Raw genomic sequence first — 20,370 nt, 5'->3', positions numbered from 1 at the left:
AGTAGACATTTAGGATACGATACTTTTTCACACAACTGGTCTTGCAATTTAGCACGGAACGCTACAATACGCAAGTTCCCATAAAGTTTCACTTCCACTACAAAATTCGATTGAACTTTAAATACGTTCGGACAGTATGTGATTTCGAACGTCCATCAACGATCTCTTCGACAAGCGGAGGACGATACAGCAGCGATTCGAAGGGTAATTAAAAATATAGAGAAGGGTCGAGCAAGGGAATGCTCGATGTTTGGAGGACGACAGTAAAGTAACACAGCCACCGATCGATCCTCGATCGATCTCGATTGGATTTTCCTCGACAGGGGTGGGGAGTCTATTTGAGGCGTCGCGACGCCGTGGTGCAATGATCAGAATCAGTCGGTAGGTCGCATCACGGCGAAAGGTGAATCGTGGCTGTCTGAGAAGGTGGAATTGTAGCCAAGTAGCTCGGACACTACATACTTGTATGCTGATCACGTACCGGGAACTTTTCGAACTTTCGCGAGTCGAAGTGAAATTTTTCAAGTGAACCCTCTTTGTTTTCATAGAATGGCAGCGGACGACCCCCTCCGCAACGAACCTCTAGTTTCCGTTGAATTCGAGGTCTTTGGCAAGGTGCAGGGTAAGACTTTTATCGGTCAGAAGGTCGTTCAGTATTCGATTAACTAGAAACTTTAAACAATTAAAACGTTCGATGTATCAGCAGGGACTGTAATTAATTTTTCGAGGTTCTACCTTACCATTCACTAGTTCCTTTAGTATGGAGTTTCTTAATTCGATTGTAGAAAAGTTGAGCTGACAGTACTGGTAGCAAGTGTTTATAAGTTAAAGAATTATATATAAATGAATCTATCACACACTACTGCTGTATTCGTCAATAATTGAGGACGTTTCAGCAAAAACAATGCAGCATGTTTGACAGTTTCTTCTAAACTAAAAAATAAAAATTTGCAATCTCGATAAACATTACTTATTATGTGAAATATTGTTCAATTAGTATTTTCTTTTTAAGGACTTTTTTTAAACCCCTCAAAATTGATGCATCTTTTTAGTTGCAAGGTCCTCGGTCTGACGTTGATTAATCGACTTAATTGAATGTTGAACACATTTTCAGGTGTGTACTTTCCAAAATACGTGAAAGATATATGCCAAGAGTTGGGAATTTGCGGTTGGGTGAAGAACACGAAAACCGGCACGATACTAGGAAAAATGCAGGGACCACGTGCGCTCGTCGATCAGATGTGAGTTGCGATTCCTTGTCACGAAGCCTTTGCAAAGCGTCGGGCGCCGATCGGTAAACAATGTGAAAGTTCATTTTTATTGAAATTTATCTGTCCCTAAGATTACTAAGAACCAGATAAAGTAAGGCAAATTTACAGACGAGCATCTTTGCTACGCTCCACTTTTCATTCTGCAAAATAAAGGGAACAAAGAAAGTGGAATCAATTTTTCATTCAGTCAATCGTACAAGGAAATATCAAACTTTTCAAAGTGTTTTCGCTGAATTAAATTAATTTTGAAATCGCGATCGGTAACTGCTACGTGATCAGGGTGGAACAGCGACAAAACCTTTTTATATACACGTGCCAAAAATTTATAAATAATATTTATCGAGTTGATAACGTGCCAGTTTCTGAACTAATAGAAAATTAATTAACGTAAAATTGTATCGAAACGAAGAGTTTCGTAAGAATGAACTCATAACTTGAAATACACGTAGCAACGTTGAATAATTTATATCATTTGGGAATCGTTAAGGTGAGATCCAAATTCTTCTACTTTCTGACATGCTGCAGGATCGTCACTGAAGTAAAAGCATATTTTTGTTATTTCATTTTTCTTCGTTCCACGAATTCGTGATAACGTAAGCCCACAAATTTAGTGCTCCCTTAAAATCGCGTGACCTTAGCCGCAAATTGACGAGTAACAGCCATTAGGTAGTTGGGCCTGACTTTAATAATGATCTAATGAAATAATAGCGCGAACATCGTCGTCTCTTTCCTTCGCCAGTTATCACCGAATCGTACCAACTATTTTCCAACAGCCTATTTCCAAACGTACAGTTGATCCTTCGACGAACAATCGTATTCTTGTTGCATTAAACAAAACAGAAAAATACGCTGACGAATCGCGTTAACAAAGATACAATGTAAACGAGCGGTATTGACAATAGGATGGAACTTTACGATGTCACGCGTTTCTACGAGCTTTCAAGAAGGAAACGTAAACACATTGGCTGGAAAAAGGGCAAAGCCTGAGATACAATGGTCTAAATTACTTCTTATATTATTTCTCTAATTATTTCATTTTATTAACTTTTGTTAAGACACTGCGTTCTTAATTAATGTAACAAAATGAGACCTCCATGATCCACAAGAACAGCATAAATTAATTTATATGGCTTTTGAAAATAATGCAAGGAATTATACGACATGAGTTATTAAACAAATTGAATTTCACGCGTTGAAAAATGAGAAACGAAACAGGGACAACAAATCTATGGGACGCCAACGAAAGAACAAGAGATGTGAAGGATGTAATCGTTATTTAGAGAAGTAAGCCAGACCTACTGATCCATATATATATTTTGCCAGTTGCGTACAGACAATAGAAAGACGAATTATTTGACATCGAACAAGATTATTGCTACATGAACAAATATAAACTTGAATACAGTCATAAAAACTTGTGACTAGAAAACGTCCCAGGAGGTCAAATTTACTCTGTTCGTGAACCTGAAGTTAAAGAAAATAGCTCGGTCGAGGACGATACATCGGTCTTTGGCTTTCCCCCAAAAGGAAATCAACTAGATTGAACTTCGTTCCAAAATCATTTGCTTATTGTATTTACAAACAAAATTGAAATACAACTTGGCACAATTGCGTAAGACACCCTGTATATAAAAACTCTATATGACCATGATTATTTCAAGAACCAATTGTTTCATTATTGCACAATTCGCCTGTAATTATGTTATAACGAAAAAGGGACTTTTTCATTCCTTATAAAGGGATTTTTACTTCAAATGAAAAACATAAATGATTGTGAAGAAAAGAACTATTCGATGTCTATAATGCTTAACAGGAAAAGAAATTTATTGCGATAAAGTTATCCTACAATTACATCTGTAGGTCAAAAATATTGATGATAAAGTGGATCGCATTGATAATCTGTTTGTATTGTTGTCGCGAGACAGCTGATCGAATTTAAAGATCCTACTTCGATACAGCCGCTTAAAATACTCCAACTCGGTCTGATTAACCGCTAATTATAATTGCGAAGCGTGCGAGATTACAGTCGTGATCGTGGCATATACAATGTGCACCAGGTACCTATATAACTGATCATTTTTATATAAATTGTTAATCGAGGAACCTGTAATGAACGAATTCTATTTTGTCTTCTTGATCTAACATCTTATGGAGTTCCATAGAATACCTGAAAATAGAGTGATTTCGATGCATGGAAAGGAGAGACGATTTTAGAAAAAATAGAATATAAACTACTAAAATATCGTGTGTTAACATTTCCAGCATATGTATTTTTAAATTGTTATTCTTTATACTTTATTTATTGTATAATATGTCATACAGTACACTCTTGTTATATTGCCATCGCCGAATTTGTAGGAGCGTAAAAATATTCAGTTAACTAAAAAGTTTTCGTGGAGTCGACGTTTACGTAAAACTTGCAACTAGATTATCTTGTAAAGGCTTACAGCTTAACTAATATTCTAATGAGAGAATGAATTAACATTAGATTGTTTTGTTTCAGGGCGCAATGGTTAACGACAGTGGGTAGTCCAGGCAGTGAAATTGAACGTTGCGATTTCACGAATTGGGAAGGCATTTCTAGGCTACAATATAAAGGATTTGTCATACGTTTTTAGCAAACAAAAACATTTGGAAATACAAGTTAAAAAACGATAAATAATACTTTATAAGAAAATGATTAAAGTAGTTAAAAAATATATATGTATGTATATATTTTAACTGCTTCAATTATTCCTACACGTGTACATATAAATAGGAGGATTGAAACTTATTTAAAAACCGGAAACTGAAGATTTAACTTGAATGAAATACTTTTTAATGAAATGACGTACTAAGCTTTAAATTCTTTTCCTGTATATCATGAAAGATTTAGAAACATAAAAAATACAACATAATAAATTAAAAAGACGAACTGAAGCACAAACAAATTTATTGAACTTATTTATCGCTACATATTAATTGTATGTTGGAATATCATGTTGTACCTTCATAAATAAACATTGCATCTAACATTAACTGCGCAAGATGATATTCAGAATGTTTTTCAGGTAAATGTGTAGAAACTCTCCGTATCAATTCAATGGTATCATCGTTTGAACAATTTGTACAAATCACTTCCGTTGCGTTCTAGAACAATGATTATATCGATAAATCTGTTAAAATAAGAGAAAATCAATTTTATGTTGCGTACTACTTACTAAACTTTCTAAATATTTAGTAAGAGCAGGACTTATACGAGAAACTTCCTCTAAAAGATCAGGAGTTTTTGAAAGATACGCCATCATTCGTCTTCCTGCTATTGGCAAAAGATCAGCTGCCAATTTCTCAGTGTCATTTACAGCTGTAACTACCTATTTGAAAATATTGAATATAAAATACATACTAGCTACATAAGAAAATATAATCAAATCTATTAAATTATAATTTCCGTAGCGTACCTCTTCTGCTAATCGATCAAAACCATTTACATATAATTGACAAACTTGATGTATCCTTAATTCGTCGTTGTTAATTTTCCAAATAGATGCCAGCGTCTGGCATCTACTCATCCACTCAATAGCTTGCATTGAACTTATCATGTTACTATCTACTGTTTCTTGATGAATAAAATCCATTGACGCAGTAATTATTCTACATAAAAATTCTGTTCTTAAATTATCTCTTTTATCATCTCTATACCATGTAAGCATTATTTTATCTGTCATAGTTTGAAAGAAATATGGTTGTACCTATATACATTTAAAATTAAATATATTTATATAAATAACAACTGGGCAAACATGTATCTAATACAATAATTTACCTACCACCGATTCAAATAGATTATTTAATGGTTTCGTTACTTTTAAATTAAAATGAGCCATCATGTATAAGACATTGGCTAACTGTACATGTAACATTATTAAATCGTACCAAGCAGGTGCTTGGGAAATAGCTAATGCAGCAAACGGTTGTGGTCCAGAAGTACATCCTTCCCATAATTCCTCTGATTTAATTATGGCAATGTCTTCTGCCTCGAGTACTTCTGACTAAACCAATATTATAAAATGTTCGTATAATATTAACTAAAAAAACATTACGTAAAATATTTACTTGTTATAAACTCACGTCAACAAATATTTCTAAAAATGCAACACAGTGTTGTAAAAATGAAATTGTTTGTACATCTGATAAACCAATCTCTTGTAAACATAGTCTTTCCTTCGGTAATTTCCCAAGTTTATTAATTAATTTTGCAACTGCTTCCATCCGTTTTTTTATATGAACTGACCATAATAAGCAACATACACCTTCACAAAAATTAATATTTTATGTGTAGAAAATTAAAGACACATATTTAACAGTAATAATAACTACATTATTTACCGTGCCTCATACGTTTCAAGGGTATTTGTTGTAAAACGGATAATGCAGCTTCGAGAGACTTTAATTGCGAAATATCTTTATTCCAAGACATTGCAAATTCCCAGCACACATTTGCTAATAGTACACTACTTGTCAAACTATATGGAAAATGGTTTTTTAATAACTTAATTCTTTCTGAAAATTTTAAGAAGAAGGTAGTGTAATTGTTAATTTAAATATATTTTAGACGAAAATGTATAATAATTTACCTAGAATATATGTACAAGCAGTTGCGTCATTTTTCACTTCACTTTCTTTTTCGAGTGATTCTGACAAAGGCGCTTCTGAATCATGTTTTACATCATCGTTACTAGTTTCATCTAACGATTCTATTACTTCAAAAGGATCCTTTGTTACTTTCATATGATCAAATTCGGTGTCTGTTGTATCCACTAATAAAGCTGGATCAATACCAGTGGAAACAATCCATTTAGCAACAATTTCTGATACAGAACCTAAATACAATAATGATTATATTACGTGCATATAAAGTGTACATAATTACATTAAAACTGTATATACCTTTTCCCTTTGATAGAACTGAGCTTAAAGAAATATTCATTTTTACAAATGGTAACGCAAGAAACTGTGTTGTTTCATCTGATAGAGGTTTCTGACTAAAATTATAATATTATAGTAATAAGACAATCTTCTATTAGCAATAAATTTTAATGCTAATTACCTTACAATAGCATCTAAAATTGTAATATCCTCGAGATTACCGATAAGTAACGTAAACTGACAACTATCTTTCGTAACATTTTCCCATTCGTTTGTTAAATTATACGTTTCATCATCCAACTTCAGATTATTAGTAATACAATCTTTCAAACGATTTACTTCCTCTAAATAAGTAACATCTTTAACATCTTTCCCTTCATTACCATTATTATCTTGCGTTTTGTTGCTACACTTTTCCTTGTACTTTTCTAGAGACATAGCAACAGCTCTGCACATTACAGCAGCACTAAGTGCATTAAACGGATTGAATGATTCTGAAAGGATATTACGAACATTTTTCCACCATAAGGATGTTTCATTATATTCTGCGCATATTTTTTCAATATCTATAAACAGTAAAATTTATATTATAATATCAACGAATAAATCATATAAATTGCACATAGACGCATCTAAAACTTACGAGTCATTGAACAAATTGCAATCAAAAGTTGTGTGAATTGTTTTAATTCAACCCTTAAGCAAGTATTCGTTTCTTTATTAAGCCAGTAAATTAAAGCCAATTCCATTAAAACAAATGGTTGTATATTACTATTTGTAGCAGCTTCTTTCCATGTTGCAATTTTCTCATTGGAGCACATACATCCTTGGTACATCAACTGAGCTAAAAATCATATTAAAGAAGAAAATTTTATTTCCAATCTGCAAAGAATATGATATATACTTTGAAAGTCACAAAACTTACAAATTTGATATTTCATTTCTGTTTCTATGTTTTTTTTCATATCTATCAATCCTGAAATGCCAAACTCAAAGCATGATAAAAAATCTAAAAAAATTTTATTATCTTCTTTAAATTTCACTTTATTTTCTGTTTTAATGTTCAAAGGTTTAAAACTAATTACTGAATTAAACAATTCAAAGATTCGATTCACTTCTTTCTCAGAAGTTAATAAAATCAAAGCTAAATCTTTATTGCTCAGCTCATTATGAGTATCACTAGCGCTAAATTGATTAAGTGCTGAAGTATCAGACTGAAGTTTAATATGTTTATAAAATTCGATCACTTGTTGCAGTTGAGATGATAATAAGTAAACTGTTCTAGCTGTAAGTTCCATCTCCTCTTTGTCTGAAATTTATAACTCATGTAATTCGTTATTTAAAGTTACACTTACATAAAAGTGTTAGCAACACATACCATATTCATTTAGTTTTTTAATGAAACAATTTGCAGCTGCAAGTAAAGCATCGGGTATAATATTCTTATTTGACATTAACATTTCTATGGTTTGTATTCTTATTTCATTGGTTTTTAAATCAGAACAGACGTTCTGAATTTCTGATATTAATTTCTCATCGTCAAATTCTTCTTCCCGTAAAAAGGTTTTTAATTTTTTAAGTAAATGTATATCACGAGCCCTTTTGCCGCTTTTATTGTTTAGAGAAAAATGAAATGGAACGGTAATTTCTTTCAATCCCCCAAGCGGATCCATAAAAACACAAGAATATTGTGGTTTATTTTTTGATAAATAAATATTATCATTTACTCCAAAAAGTCCATAATTGATGTAAAGCAATCTACACAATAACATCCGAATTAGTTATTTCATGCTTTTTTTTTTTTTATAAAAATACATAAAAAAAAATTTACCGTCCATGTTTACTAGCTGTAAATGTAGTAATTTTAGGACCTTGTTGAGTACTCCAAATATCTATCACGCCCTTTTTTGGAGCATAAATAACTAAAAATAATGCTGAACGCAACTGTGATGTCTGTTTAAATTTATTAAATTCTTTGTGCATTCTAGAGTGCTTTTCTTCCTCTACTTCAATCCACCCACACTGAGCATCTCGATAACCTTTCCACATTCTAAGAGCTATTCCACATCTGTTATCTATTAATATTACTCTACCCATTGCATCTATTATCACTGACAATGTTTTATTTGGACTGGATACTATCGAATAACCCTCTCGCATTATGTCACTCAGGCCAAATCTACATGTCATTGGCTCAACTGGTTCATGAGCACTAGTTTTTACTGTTTCAAGGGATGGTTGGTGTTTTGAATTGCCCCAACTGAGAGGAAGCCAACTAAACAAATAAAAAAAATTCTCCATATTATTTAAATAAAAAAAGAAAAGACAAAAATTTCACTGACAACTTCAATAATCGTACAAATGATAATAATGCCTGATACATTCAATTTCTAATAATTATATAAATATAAATATATTATGTAATACTCACGGAACAGCAGTTCCTATAGCATTTGCTAACTTATTGGCCATTGCTATTGCAACATCCGATAGCACAGGTGCTGAACCACCTTCTAATGCATAGTGAAAACCAACAAATGGTCGTTTACCAGTTGCAATAACTAAATTATGCTGAGGAGCACTAGATCTATAAGATGCATTGTATCCACCACAAATAGAAGCTATCATCAAATGATCAAAACTATTTACAGATGTAGTACCAATCACTTCTGAATCATTTACAATATCCTGACTTTTATAGCCCCATTTTTTATATGATAAATTTGTAATTGGTGGTAAATCATCACAATTTGCTTGTACTATTAATATAAAGGACATTGTCGTTAATATTAAATAGATTTAGTATGAATAAAAATCTTTAACATACTTGTATTCTTGTACCTCTAGCTAAATAATTTCTGCAAGCTCGTAATGTGGAAAATAAAGAAAAACCTTGTAAGACACATACAACAGTATTGTAAGTTACATGCACTTCTTCAGCTAAACCAGTATCACCAGTGTGTTTAGGTGAACGAAATGACTGACATTTTAATCCTATTACTGGCTCATTATGTAGTTGTTCCCCTAATAATAATGCACCTGTCTAATTTGAAAATATCTTTGTAGCAAAACAAATTTAATTTAAATAATATAAATACATTTCACAATTATTATTTTATCTCAATATAAATAAATTGTGATTACAAAATATACTTACTTCAGTATAAAACCTAACATAACCAGTATTAAAACCAACTATAATACATGTCCAATCTGGATTATTACCACTGCTGACTTTTCCCAGAGACAGTAAAGGTAAACAAATGATAGATGTTATCCATTCGCTAAAAAACACTTTCAATATACGGACATATTTTCAAAAAAATTCGTAATATTAAAATAATATGAAACTTAATATAATATTATTACAATAAAAACTCACTTTGTTTCTTTTGTAACTTCACCATACCATATCATATGGAATTTGTTCTTTGTCTCTTCCACTTCTAAAGAATCCCATCTTGCTAATATAAAATTATAGTAGTGAGTATCGATACAAACAAAACTTGTTATCACTTCCCTTAATATTTACTATTATTCTTAGATGAATTATAAATAGACATTAGATCTTTATGCAAATGCATATTTTCACAAAAAATAAATAACAGTAATAAGACAATTCATATAACTCACATACATTTTCCTTATACTTTATATATTTTAACTATATTTCACATATATCTTGCATGTTTTAAGATGTCATGATTGCATAAACATTTAATGTCAAGTTATAAGCATTGTATTATATAAATATATTGTTTGAATATTAAAAAAATAAACATGCAAAGAATACATACAAATTAATATGATCAGCTTTGTATTATATGCCATAGTAAGAACATCTCCAGTTGATGATAATGATATAAAACAATCTTGAAGTGGTAACTCATTTTGTGGAATGTCAACTAAAAAAAATATCAGTATTAACATTCGTTATTTCTTAACAGGATAAAATGAAAAAACAATATCTTACACTTTGTAGTAGAATCTCCAAAAAGCAACTCCTTGATATTACTAATGTTAGTCAAATTTGCAATTCCTTTTATCTGACAAGACATGTCTGATCAATTTTATAAGTATATTTATTTCCAAAGACATATAATTTTCTTCACTTCATTATAATATACTGATCAGCTGGTTAAACTATCGACATTCTAACGTACACATCCAACAAAAAGATAACAATTTCGCAAACCGTCATATGCTTGCAAGCAGGATAGTAATCACAGAGATTCTTCATTCGAACATTCAGATTTAATGACAAACAGCAGTAAATACGACACTCTTATTACATTACAATAACAATGCAGCAAAAATCACGAGTAAAGAGAATCATGTAAATGATTATACGAATTGTCAACGCACATTAGGGATTAAAACCTAAATATGCAGTATTTATTCGTACGAAATATTGAGTAAATTGCAAGTCAAAATGGAGAACACGTGTTGCATGACATCACGTGACGTAATTTGTGACGTTTGGAAACAGCCGCTAAAATTTTCTTGATTGGTCGAAATATTTGATCCGAACCAATAGGAACATCCGTCTCTCCGCAATGGTCCGCGTAATGTGTTCAGCCATTTTGTTATTATTTTCGAAAATCTGTAGGTTGGATTTAAGCACGACGTAACGTTCCTGTTTTTCTCCTTTCTCGTTAAAAGTGAAGAGAAAAATAATCAATTCTTATGAGATCTAGAAAACAAAGTTACGACGAAGAACGGCCTCGGTGGGTATCGCGCATTTACAAGTGGAGCTCTCTTCGCTGACGATCGTCGTAAACGGAGCAGAGACAGGAGAAACGAGCGAGAGAACGTGAGAAAGATAGAGAGAGAAAGAGACGGTGAGGAACAGTGAGTGTGTGAAACGAGGAACGAAATTGGTCGCGCGCGGGAATCAGCGGTTGTGTGTTTGGCCTTTTTCTGATTGTGATTTATTCCGAGAGATTGTGATTGCCAGTGTGAAACGTGTGTTTTTTACCTACCAAGTGAGAATCTACGTGTTGGAGTTGATGCGGTATGTTTGAACGTCGCTTACGATACTTTATTCGTTGAACAACGACGCAATGAATAAAGTGCGCCCGGACAACAAATATCTACGAATTTCAGTGATCTATCGTTAATATTATAAATGCTTATCAATTTCTATTTCTGCTTAATTATATACATTAAGCAAAGTACTTTTTATATTTGATTTATAAACATTGCGCACAATAAACTTCCACATAACCTTATTTACGATTGTCAAATGTAGGTTAGGTCGAGCGGTCGCAGTGCGGTGACCTCCCTCGCTGCATGTTAACAGTGATTTCGTAGTTTATTATTGCTTCTGTTTAGTTTGTTCCATTATACATATCGTATTTTATATCTTGCAATATTTTTCATTTGGTTACAAATAGAAATAAATGATTCTTATTTAAAAGTAATACAGTATTGGGCAGTACTATTGTCTCCACTGAATTTTTTTTGCATTTTTCTAGTAGAATTATAACAATGTAAAACACACATTTTAATAAAAATAATAAAGTAATTATAAACATACAGTATTTACTGTATATATATTGCTTGTTGATATTAAAGATAATTAAGCGTATTCATATTTATGATCATATCTTTGGATGTAATATCAGAAATGTTTATTTCATTATATTACATTTACTATTTATTGTTTTGTAAAATAAATTAATCTCTTTTGCAATGTTAGAACTTCATAATATTTTTGCTTATATTTTTATGTATTATTAACTTAATTTTAGTAACTTAAACAGTTATATAAAATTTCATTGTTTTCAGATAGAGTGTATGAAACTGGATAACTTATAATAATGGCAACGTTAGAAGAACAAGCATCAAAGCTTTTGGATTTTAATCAGAAGCTAGATATAACGCTTCTTGATAATATAGTAGGTTGTATGTATAGTGGGATAGGTGAGCAACAAAGAGTTGCACAAGAAGTATTAACCACACTTAAGGAACATCCAAATGCATGGACACGTGTAGATACTATTCTAGAATATTCACAGGTTAATATTATTAATTTAGGTTGCTTATAAACTTAGCAGAACTACTTTATTTATATATAATGTTATATGTATAGAACCAACAAACAAAGTATTATGCTTTACAAATATTGGAACAAGTAATAAAGACACGATGGAAAGTATTACCACGAAATCAGTGTGAAGGTATAAAAAAATACATTGTAGGCCTTATTATAAAAACAAGCAGTGATCCTGAGACAATGGAAGCTTCTAAAGTTTATCTTAATAAACTTAACATGATTTTAATTCAGGTAAGTCATTTTTATGAAATTGTATTGATTTATATCTTAATAAAACATATTTTATATATTTTAGGTGTTAAAACGAGAATGGCCAAAAAACTGGGAATCCTTTATTGGTGACATTGTCGGAGCAAGTAAAACGAATGAAAGTCTTTGTCAAAATAATATGACTATTTTGAAGTTATTATCAGAAGAAGTGTTTGACTTTTCCAGCGGACAAATGACACAAACAAAAGCAAAACATTTAAAAGATACAATGTGTAGTGAATTTTCACAAATCTTTCAACTCTGTCAGTTTGTATTGGATAATTCACAAAATGTTCCCTTAGTAGCTGTAACATTAGAAACACTTTTAAGGTTTTTAAATTGGATTCCCCTTGGATATATTTTTGAAACAGAATTAATAAGTACTTTAGTATTCAAGGTAATTAGAAACATCAATGCTTCTAATTATGTAAATTTGTTAAATATTCCTTTTTAACGTCCTTTTTTCTTTTTTTGCAGTTCTTGAATGTACCAATATTTAGAAATATCACACTGAAATGCTTGACTGAAATTGCTGGTGTTACAGTATCAACTTATAATGATATGTTTGTAATGTTATTTGTTCATACAATGAGACAATTAGAACAAATTCTACCACTTGATACTAATATACGTGAAGCATATGCAACTGGTCAAGACCAAGAACAAAACTTTATTCAAAATCTAGCTATATTTCTTTGCACATATTTGAAAGAACACGGTCAGTTCATAGAAAAAAAACAGTTGAATGACATGCTGCTTAAAGCATTGCACTACCTTGTTCTAATTTCTGAAGTTGAAGAAGTTGAAATATTCAAAATTTGTTTGGAATATTGGAACGCATTGGCAATGGACTTATATAATGGAAGTCCCTTCATAGCTCCATCACCAAGGAGATTATTCTATTGTTCAGTTCTAACAAAAGTGCGATACATTATGATCAGTAGAATGGCTAAACCAGAAGAAGTTCTTGTTGTAGAAAATGAAAACGGAGAGGTCGTCAGAGAGTTTATGAAGGATACTGATTCTATTAATTTGTATAAAAATATGAGAGAAACTCTTGTCTATCTTACTCATCTTGACTACGTGGATACCGAAAGAATAATGACAGAAAAACTACAAAATCAAGTGAATGGGTCAGAATGGTCTTGGAAGAATCTCAATGCAGTAAATATTCTTGAAATATTATAAAGTTTATAATAAAAGCTAATCTCTTACTAACAATTATAATTTTCCTATCAGTTATGCTGGGCAATAGGTAGTATTTCTGGTGCAATGCATGAAGAAGATGAAAAGCGATTTTTAGTAACAGTAATCAAAGATCTATTAGGTCTTTGTGAACAAAAAAAGGGCAAAGATAACAAGGCTATTATTGCTAGCAATATTATGTATGTAGTTGGACAATATCCAAGATTTCTTAGAGCACACTGGAAATTTTTAAAGACTGTTGTAAATAAACTCTTTGAATTTATGCATGGTAAGAATATTATATAACAAATTATGTATACTTGGAGTAGGTATTATTAATCTTATTTTTTAAATGACTTAAATTATTAATAAAAATTTCTTATAGAAACCCACGATGGTGTACAAGATATGGCCTGTGACACATTCATAAAAATTGCATTGAAATGCAGGCGACATTTTGTTACAGTACAAATAGGTGAAGCAGTACCATTTATTGAAGAAATTCTTTCCACTATTAGTAGTATCATTTGCGATCTACAAACTCAACAGGTAAAATTATTGAAGATGAATAAAATGCTACGTATTTATATATAAATAGTTTTAATTGTTCAATATGTATCATGTAATTTTTAATAATAAATGTTAAATATTTTTTTTTTTCTTTTTTTTTTCGAATAATTTTATAGGTACATACTTTTTATGAAGCAGTTGGATACATGATAAGTGCACAGACAGACACAGTAGTTCAAGAACAATTAATAGAAAAATATATGCTTTTACCAAATCAAGTTTGGGATGATATAATAAGTCAAGCATCTAAAGTAAGTAATGTGTAATCTAAAGTATATTGAAATATATTTTACTTAAATCATATATATATTTTTTCTTTAGAATGTAGATGTATTGAAAGATCAAGAAGCTGTAAAACAACTTGCTAGTATTTTAAAAACAAATGTAAGAGCTTGCAAAGCTCTTGGGCATCCATACGTGATGCAATTAGGAAGAATATATTTAGATATGTTGAACGTTTATAAGGTACATTAATATAATTTATAATTTATTTAATGCTACATTAAGATGACATTTCTTAATATACCACCTGGTTTTCCAGGTAATGAGTGAAAATATAAGTGCTGCAATAGCTTTAAATGGTGAAATAGTAATGGAACAATCTTTAATTAAAAGTATGAGAGTAGTTAAAAAAGAAACACTAAAACTGATCTCTGATTGGGTTAGCAGAACACCTGATCATCAAATGGTATGAATACACGACATAGATGAAACTTTCTTATAAAATTAATATCACTATTTGCCATATTTTCAGAATAACTTTGTTTCGTTCGTACGTTTTATAGGTCTTAGAAAACTTTATACCGCCACTATTGGATGCTGTGTTATTGGACTATCAAAAAACAAATGTTCATTGTGCTCGAGAACCAGAGGTGCTAAGTGCTATGGCCACTATTGTAAACAGATTAGAAGGTAACATCACGAGTGAAGTACCGAAAATATTCGATGCAGTGTTTGAGTGTACTCTAGAAATGATAAATAAAGATTTTGAAGAATTTCCAGAGCATAGAACGAATTTCTTTTTACTTTTACAGGTAATTAACTACTATATTGTTCTAATTGTATGTTGACTATAATGAAAATTATATTCATTCAATACTTTTTATTATACAAATTACAATTTTTTAAATGCTTTTCTACTATAGGCGGTGAATGTTTACTGTTTTCCTGCATTTCTTTCAATTCCACCGGCACAATTTAAACTTGTCCTTGATTCAATAATTTGGGCTTTCAAACACACAATGAGAAATGTTGCAGATACAGGATTGTTAATACTGTATCAGCTTTTACAAAATATTGAGAATGAGGAAGCTGCGCAAAGTTTCTATCAAACATATTTCACAGATATTCTTCAACACATATTCAGTGTAGTTACAGACTCATCACATATAGCGGGTAAGTTCAAAAAAAGTTTATCAGTAAGTCCGAAAAAAGTGCATGAGATGTATATTAATTAATTTACTTTCATTTTTTAACATTATACTAAATATATTACGACTTTTATTATTTTTATAAAATTAAATTGTTATGATAATTATATAGGTCTTAATATGCACGCTACAATTTTGGCATACATGTTTTCATTGGTTGAACTTGGCCGAATTCATGTACCATTAGGACCTGTACCAGATAATACGTTATACGTTCAAGAATTTGTTGCAAGATTACTTAAAGCAGCATTTCCACATTTAACAGATAATCAGATTAAAATTACCGTGCAGGGATTATTTAATCTTGATCAAAATATCCCGGCATTTAAAGAACATCTTAGAGATTTTCTGGTTCAAATTAGAGTAAGTATTTAAAACATTATGTGTCGGGTTTTATTTTTATTATGTAAATGTTTTATTGATACATTAAATATTATTTTCTATAGGAATACACTGGTGAAGATGATTCAGATTTATATTTAGAAGAGCGAGAAACCGCATTACGATTGGCTCAGGAAGAAAAGTGGCGACAGAAAATGTCAGTTCCAGGAATACTTAATCCACATGAAATACCAGATGAAATGCAGGACTGAATTACCAGTCATCATTGTTACCTGCTGCTTCCTGTAAATCTCAATAAGAAACATTCTGTTACTGAGACTATTGTATCCTTTGATCTGCAACTTTCCCCACATGTACCACAACAGTCATCAAAATGGATATGCATTATATACTTTTTAAAACCAAATTTACAGTATAACATTCTTGTTAAGGAGGTAAGCCCGAAACGTGGTGATTGTTTGTCTGTTAAACAGTTTTAAAAGAATTGAAACTTCTGTTACAAGTAACAGGTGAAAACGTGCTGGACAATACTATTTTATGTAATAAAAAGAACATTTGTATATTGCTATTTAATGCAAGTAATTCATATTTTGTACTAAGCAAATATAATACAAAAGTCTATGATGTTTAACGAATACTTAAAATAGTGATATATAGTAATACATATAATAAGGATATATTTCATATTTTAATATTTATACTTTGCGTTTCTTTTCCTTGTATCGTATCTCTCAGTTGTATCTCTTTTTTACAGTTTTGATTATTTCAACACGTGGTATAAATTATAATACGGCTATTATTTAATAATTGAATTATTGAAAGAACATTACTAATATATAATGTGTATATTTATATTAAACTTAAAAGTATAACTAAAATTATTTTCTAAAACAAATTTAAAACAATGTGTAGTATTATGCATAAAATAGTGTTGCTTCAGCAAATTTAGAGAATGTTACACGTATATGTGTGTTTTTATCTGCATAAAGTTGTATAATACTATTATTAATATTGCTATATATAAATATATAGATACATAGATATATAAATATATATTGTCTACAAGACATACTGAGAAATTTTGTAAATTAAACTACATGTCACACATAGCATTTATTTAGATTTCACTTCTCTAATCCTATATATTTATAGATAAACCAGTCTATATTTTTGTCATATTTAACAAATATAGATGAATTAAAGAAACGAAATTAAACATTTTTCAATACATTAAGACCCATTATTTTATTTTTTTTTTCTTTTTTTTCCTAAAAGTCTTAATAATAATCAAAATAGATCATCTATATTTTAAATGTTGTATTCTTTGGGAGACGAGGAATTTCTAACAGTTATATGATCAAGAAATTTTTATTCTATTTCTTGTGTTTATTTAATTACATTTTGTAATTTGTTATTTTACTCAATTTATAATATAATGAAAGACAACTTCTTGAAAATACACATGTAACTGCTATTAATTTTATATACAATTTAAAAATATCCAATAATTTCCATATTTATTTGAATTGAAGTAATTAAGTAATAAAAATATATATTTTGCGTACAATAGAATTTTAATTCTTTGATAATACATTTAACTGAATTTGGCAGATTATATTTTGTACCATTGCATTTCTATTATTGTTATCAAAACATAATTCTTAAATTTAGTAAAAAAAAAGCTGAAATGTCAACCTCAGAAAAGGACAAATTTTCTTATCGTTCGAGCTTGCCTCCATCATACCGAATACTACAGGTGCTTTATCCTATGAATCACAAATAATCTCGATACATGGTAACACAATTTAATACACGTCTAACATTGGTATATGACCTATAGAAGAACTGTGAAAGTAGATAAACATTAAATTTCATAAAAGAAAACTTTGTGTGAAAATCTAACATAAGAATTGTAAAATGCTTGAATTTGGTTGTAAATGAAAAATTACTTCTTACAGTTTGTAATTTCATATTTTTTATTATTTATTGAAGCTTATATCTCTAACGTAACGTGCTCTGTTATCATGAAAATAATTACTTCTGACATTGGTCTTTCATTGAAGCAGATGGGAAAGAAAGTAATGGACGTCACAACAACAAGAATGTAATAGGTACATATACCGTTACTGCATTTTAATAAAATGTCAACTATTTGTATCATACGAGTAAAGTGAAAAAGCAGCTCTGCTTGAAATCCTGAAGCCATTACATTTGATACTATGCGACTCGGGTCTCAAGCTAGGCCGCTAAAATTCCAGTGAAAGAAAAAAAAAATTAAAAAAGAAAATCAATGTGACTTGATTTCTTTTTTCTATTAATAGACTATATTTATTTGCAATCAGTTGCAAACAAAAAAATTCGATATCATTTTCAAAACGATCCGTAGTAACTTTATAAACTTTTATCACAAAAGGAAAAAAATTATTTGTATGAATAGGTGTAATAAGTTACAGAATGTATTTAGTCGTACATAGTTGTATGTGATAAAATTACATGTAATGAGGAAAGTGCTTAAAATTCGTAAGATATCGAAGTAATAATCGTATCTAAAAAATAAAGCTGCAACTAAATGTTTTATAAGCTATTCGTTTGTTATACGAGAGTCCTAAATTTAGCAAGTTTCTACGGTGTAAGTGATTTTGGACGTTAACAAGTACAGCTAAGACACAAGAATGATATATTTTTGTTGTTATATATTGATCTTTGACTTAAAACATGTTTTCTAACAAATGAAAAAAAAGATAGAGATTCCTTTCTTTCCAAATTAATAGTAATAAAAATAAAAAATTAACATTGTTGAATATCAAACTGCATAAATGTAAAAAGTATTCTACGCTTTATTCCTACAAAAGAATCACTACGAAACTGCAAAACAAATTCTGTAGTAAGATTGCATTGAATAGACAAAATACTTGAACAAATATCATGGTATACTTTTTTGAATTCATGCACAATAAATATAAAAGTAATTTAATACTTGTATTTATTGCTGCAATACAGTTTATGTTGATTTTTAAAAAAGAATTGATCGTAAGAAAGATCTCTTCCTCTCCCTTTTGAATTTTATTTGATTTGGAGAGAAATTAATAAACCGATTCTGTAAGCTGTTGAATTATGACATTAATCTTATAAGTTGCCAAGGATCATGTGACATAGTTGCGAGTACTGAGTACATAGTTACAGAATGGTCCGTCATGGGTGTTTGAATGAGTGGATGTATAAGTTAAGAGTTCTACCAGTTATTCATTATAATGACAGAAATATGTAAAGAGTTTAATAACACTTACTAATAAAATAAAAAATGCCACTATAATGATCCTTAATATTTCTGATAAAATATATATGAAAAATTAAGAATTTCTTTAGTAACATATTTTCTTTTTTTGTAAATATTACAAACATTTCTATTTCTAATATTTGATTATTTATATAATTAAAATTGAAAATGTTCATCAATAAGTTTAGAAATAAACATTACATTTCACAATAATAAAATATCAGTTAATGTGAAACATATAAATATGTGACGAAATTATACTGATCATTTTGTAAAACTAATAAATATAATAGTTTGGTATTTTGAAATATTGAGAACAACCATTCAATGATATTTTGTGCACATTAATAAATGAAAAAAGAAATACATATCAAAATATAAACTAAAAATAAATATATATGAAAGTTAACTAATAATAAATAAAATACAAAATTTGATAGAAATTCGATAAAAATACATTCCAAATAAATAATGTAACCTTTGAATATGTTTGAAAATTATATGAAGTGACATCTATTTTATGGAAAATGAACAAGTGTGTCACATTTAACAACTTTTTTTATCGACGAAGTTTATTGCATTTATAAAATAAACTAAAGATCAAGCTATGTATTTTATATCATTTTATTCGCAATAATTTGTATAATTATAAATAAATATTAACTTTTATGTTACCTACATAATTGTATTTCTTATAAAATGTCACAAATTATTTATAATGTATTCGATTTTATAGTCAAATCTTGATATTCTCAAGGACAAAGATAAATTAAATTAAAATTTTAAATACATTGTTCATAATTATTAATGAAACATGTGTATTGTTCGTTTCATGGAAAATCATGCTCATTATGTGATAAACTTTCGTTTATTTTACGAAATAAATACATCTGGTTGGTTCAAGCATCACTTCTAATCAAAAGCAACTCGCATGCGCCTTTACGTTTTTGGCACTCAGTAAATATCGACTAAGTTTCCACCGAGGGTTCAAGTCGGGTTAGAATCGGGGTAGAGTTCAGTTGCCTTGCCTGTTTCCATCAAATCAAAGTTACGTTGGAGTTGCGGCAGGGTTGAACATTA

General features: G+C 29.9%; 3 protein-coding genes across 11 annotated transcripts; 2 read left to right on the top strand and 1 right to left on the bottom strand.

Annotated features, from left to right (window-relative positions):
• Window positions 1-102: 102 nt before the first annotated feature.
• On the top strand, window positions 103-4,899 carry LOC100883367 (acylphosphatase-2). 2 transcript variants are annotated; one of them, XM_076535896.1, is made up of 4 exons: window positions 103-422; window positions 549-622; window positions 1,115-1,241; window positions 3,775-4,899. In XM_076535896.1, the coding sequence occupies exons 2-4, from the start codon at window positions 550-552 to the stop codon at window positions 3,887-3,889; spliced, it is 315 nt and encodes a 104-aa protein (XP_076392011.1). In that variant the 5' UTR covers window positions 103-422; window position 549; the 3' UTR covers window positions 3,890-4,899. The 2 variants fall into 2 exon arrangements, with proteins under 2 accessions (XP_076392011.1, XP_076392010.1); XM_076535895.1 differs by having other exon boundaries at window positions 103-464.
• On the bottom strand, window positions 4,187-10,601 carry Rab3-GAP (Rab3 GTPase activating protein). Its single transcript, XM_012289251.2, has 19 exons — window positions 10,153-10,601; window positions 9,977-10,084; window positions 9,562-9,643; window positions 9,337-9,463; window positions 9,021-9,222; window positions 8,611-8,938; window positions 8,011-8,454; window positions 7,558-7,937; window positions 7,105-7,488; window positions 6,823-7,023; window positions 6,361-6,745; window positions 6,201-6,295; window positions 5,888-6,133; window positions 5,640-5,813; window positions 5,382-5,563; window positions 5,081-5,302; window positions 4,712-5,002; window positions 4,472-4,624; window positions 4,187-4,400 (listed from the first exon to the last, which is right to left on the bottom strand). Exons 1-19 carry the CDS (start codon window positions 10,235-10,237, stop codon window positions 4,248-4,250), a joined length of 4,242 nt encoding a protein of 1,413 aa, XP_012144641.2. The 5' UTR covers window positions 10,238-10,601; the 3' UTR covers window positions 4,187-4,247.
• Window positions 10,602-10,778: 177 nt separating this feature from the next.
• On the top strand, window positions 10,779-19,326 carry emb (exportin-1 emb). Of its 8 annotated transcripts, none has more exons than XM_076535881.1 (14): window positions 10,779-10,906; window positions 11,970-12,199; window positions 12,274-12,468; window positions 12,533-12,883; window positions 12,964-13,650; window positions 13,726-13,960; window positions 14,057-14,220; window positions 14,358-14,492; window positions 14,563-14,706; window positions 14,783-14,929; window positions 15,027-15,275; window positions 15,387-15,636; window positions 15,784-16,034; window positions 16,118-19,326. In XM_076535881.1, the coding sequence occupies exons 2-14, from the start codon at window positions 12,002-12,004 to the stop codon at window positions 16,262-16,264; spliced, it is 3,153 nt and encodes a 1,050-aa protein (XP_076391996.1). In that variant the 5' UTR covers window positions 10,779-10,906; window positions 11,970-12,001; the 3' UTR covers window positions 16,265-19,326. The 8 variants fall into 8 exon arrangements, with proteins under 8 accessions (XP_076391996.1, XP_076392001.1, XP_076391997.1 ...); XM_076535886.1 differs by having other exon boundaries at window positions 10,791-10,906; window positions 11,974-12,199; XM_076535882.1 differs by having other exon boundaries at window positions 10,794-11,020; window positions 11,974-12,199.
• Window positions 19,327-20,370: the final 1,044 nt, after the last annotated feature.

This window comes from Megachile rotundata, chromosome 9 (assembly GCF_050947335.1).
Source record: "Megachile rotundata isolate GNS110a chromosome 9, iyMegRotu1, whole genome shotgun sequence".
NCBI classification, from domain to species: Eukaryota; Metazoa; Arthropoda; class Insecta; order Hymenoptera; family Megachilidae; genus Megachile; species Megachile rotundata.
This window is presented reverse-complemented; position numbering and strand designations above follow the sequence as displayed.

Coding starts and splice junctions, on each gene's coding strand:
- LOC100883367 (XM_076535896.1), top strand. CDS start 550: ATGGCAGCGGACGACCCCCTCCGCAACGAACCTCTAGTTTCCGTTGAA. Junction 623..1,114: donor GGTCTTTGGCAAGGTGCAGG/GTAAGACTTTTA, acceptor ACACATTTTCAG/GTGTGTACTTTCCAAAATAC. Junction 1,242..3,774: donor CGTGCGCTCGTCGATCAGAT/GTGAGTTGCGAT, acceptor GTTTTGTTTCAG/GGCGCAATGGTTAACGACAG.
- Rab3-GAP (XM_012289251.2), bottom strand. CDS start 10,237: ATGTCTTGTCAGATAAAAGGAATTGCAAATTTGACTAACATTAGTAAT. Junction 6,134..6,200: donor AGTTCTATCAAAGGGAAAAG/GTATATACAGTT, acceptor TATTGTATTTAG/GTTCTGTATCAGAAATTGTT. Junction 5,003..5,080: donor ATAATCTATTTGAATCGGTG/GTAGGTAAATTA, acceptor AAATGTATATAG/GTACAACCATATTTCTTTCA.
- emb (XM_076535881.1), top strand. CDS start 12,002: ATGGCAACGTTAGAAGAACAAGCATCAAAGCTTTTGGATTTTAATCAG. Junction 12,200..12,273: donor CTATTCTAGAATATTCACAG/GTTAATATTATT, acceptor TTATATGTATAG/AACCAACAAACAAAGTATTA. Junction 13,651..13,725: donor CTTGGAAGAATCTCAATGCA/GTAAATATTCTT, acceptor TTTTCCTATCAG/TTATGCTGGGCAATAGGTAG.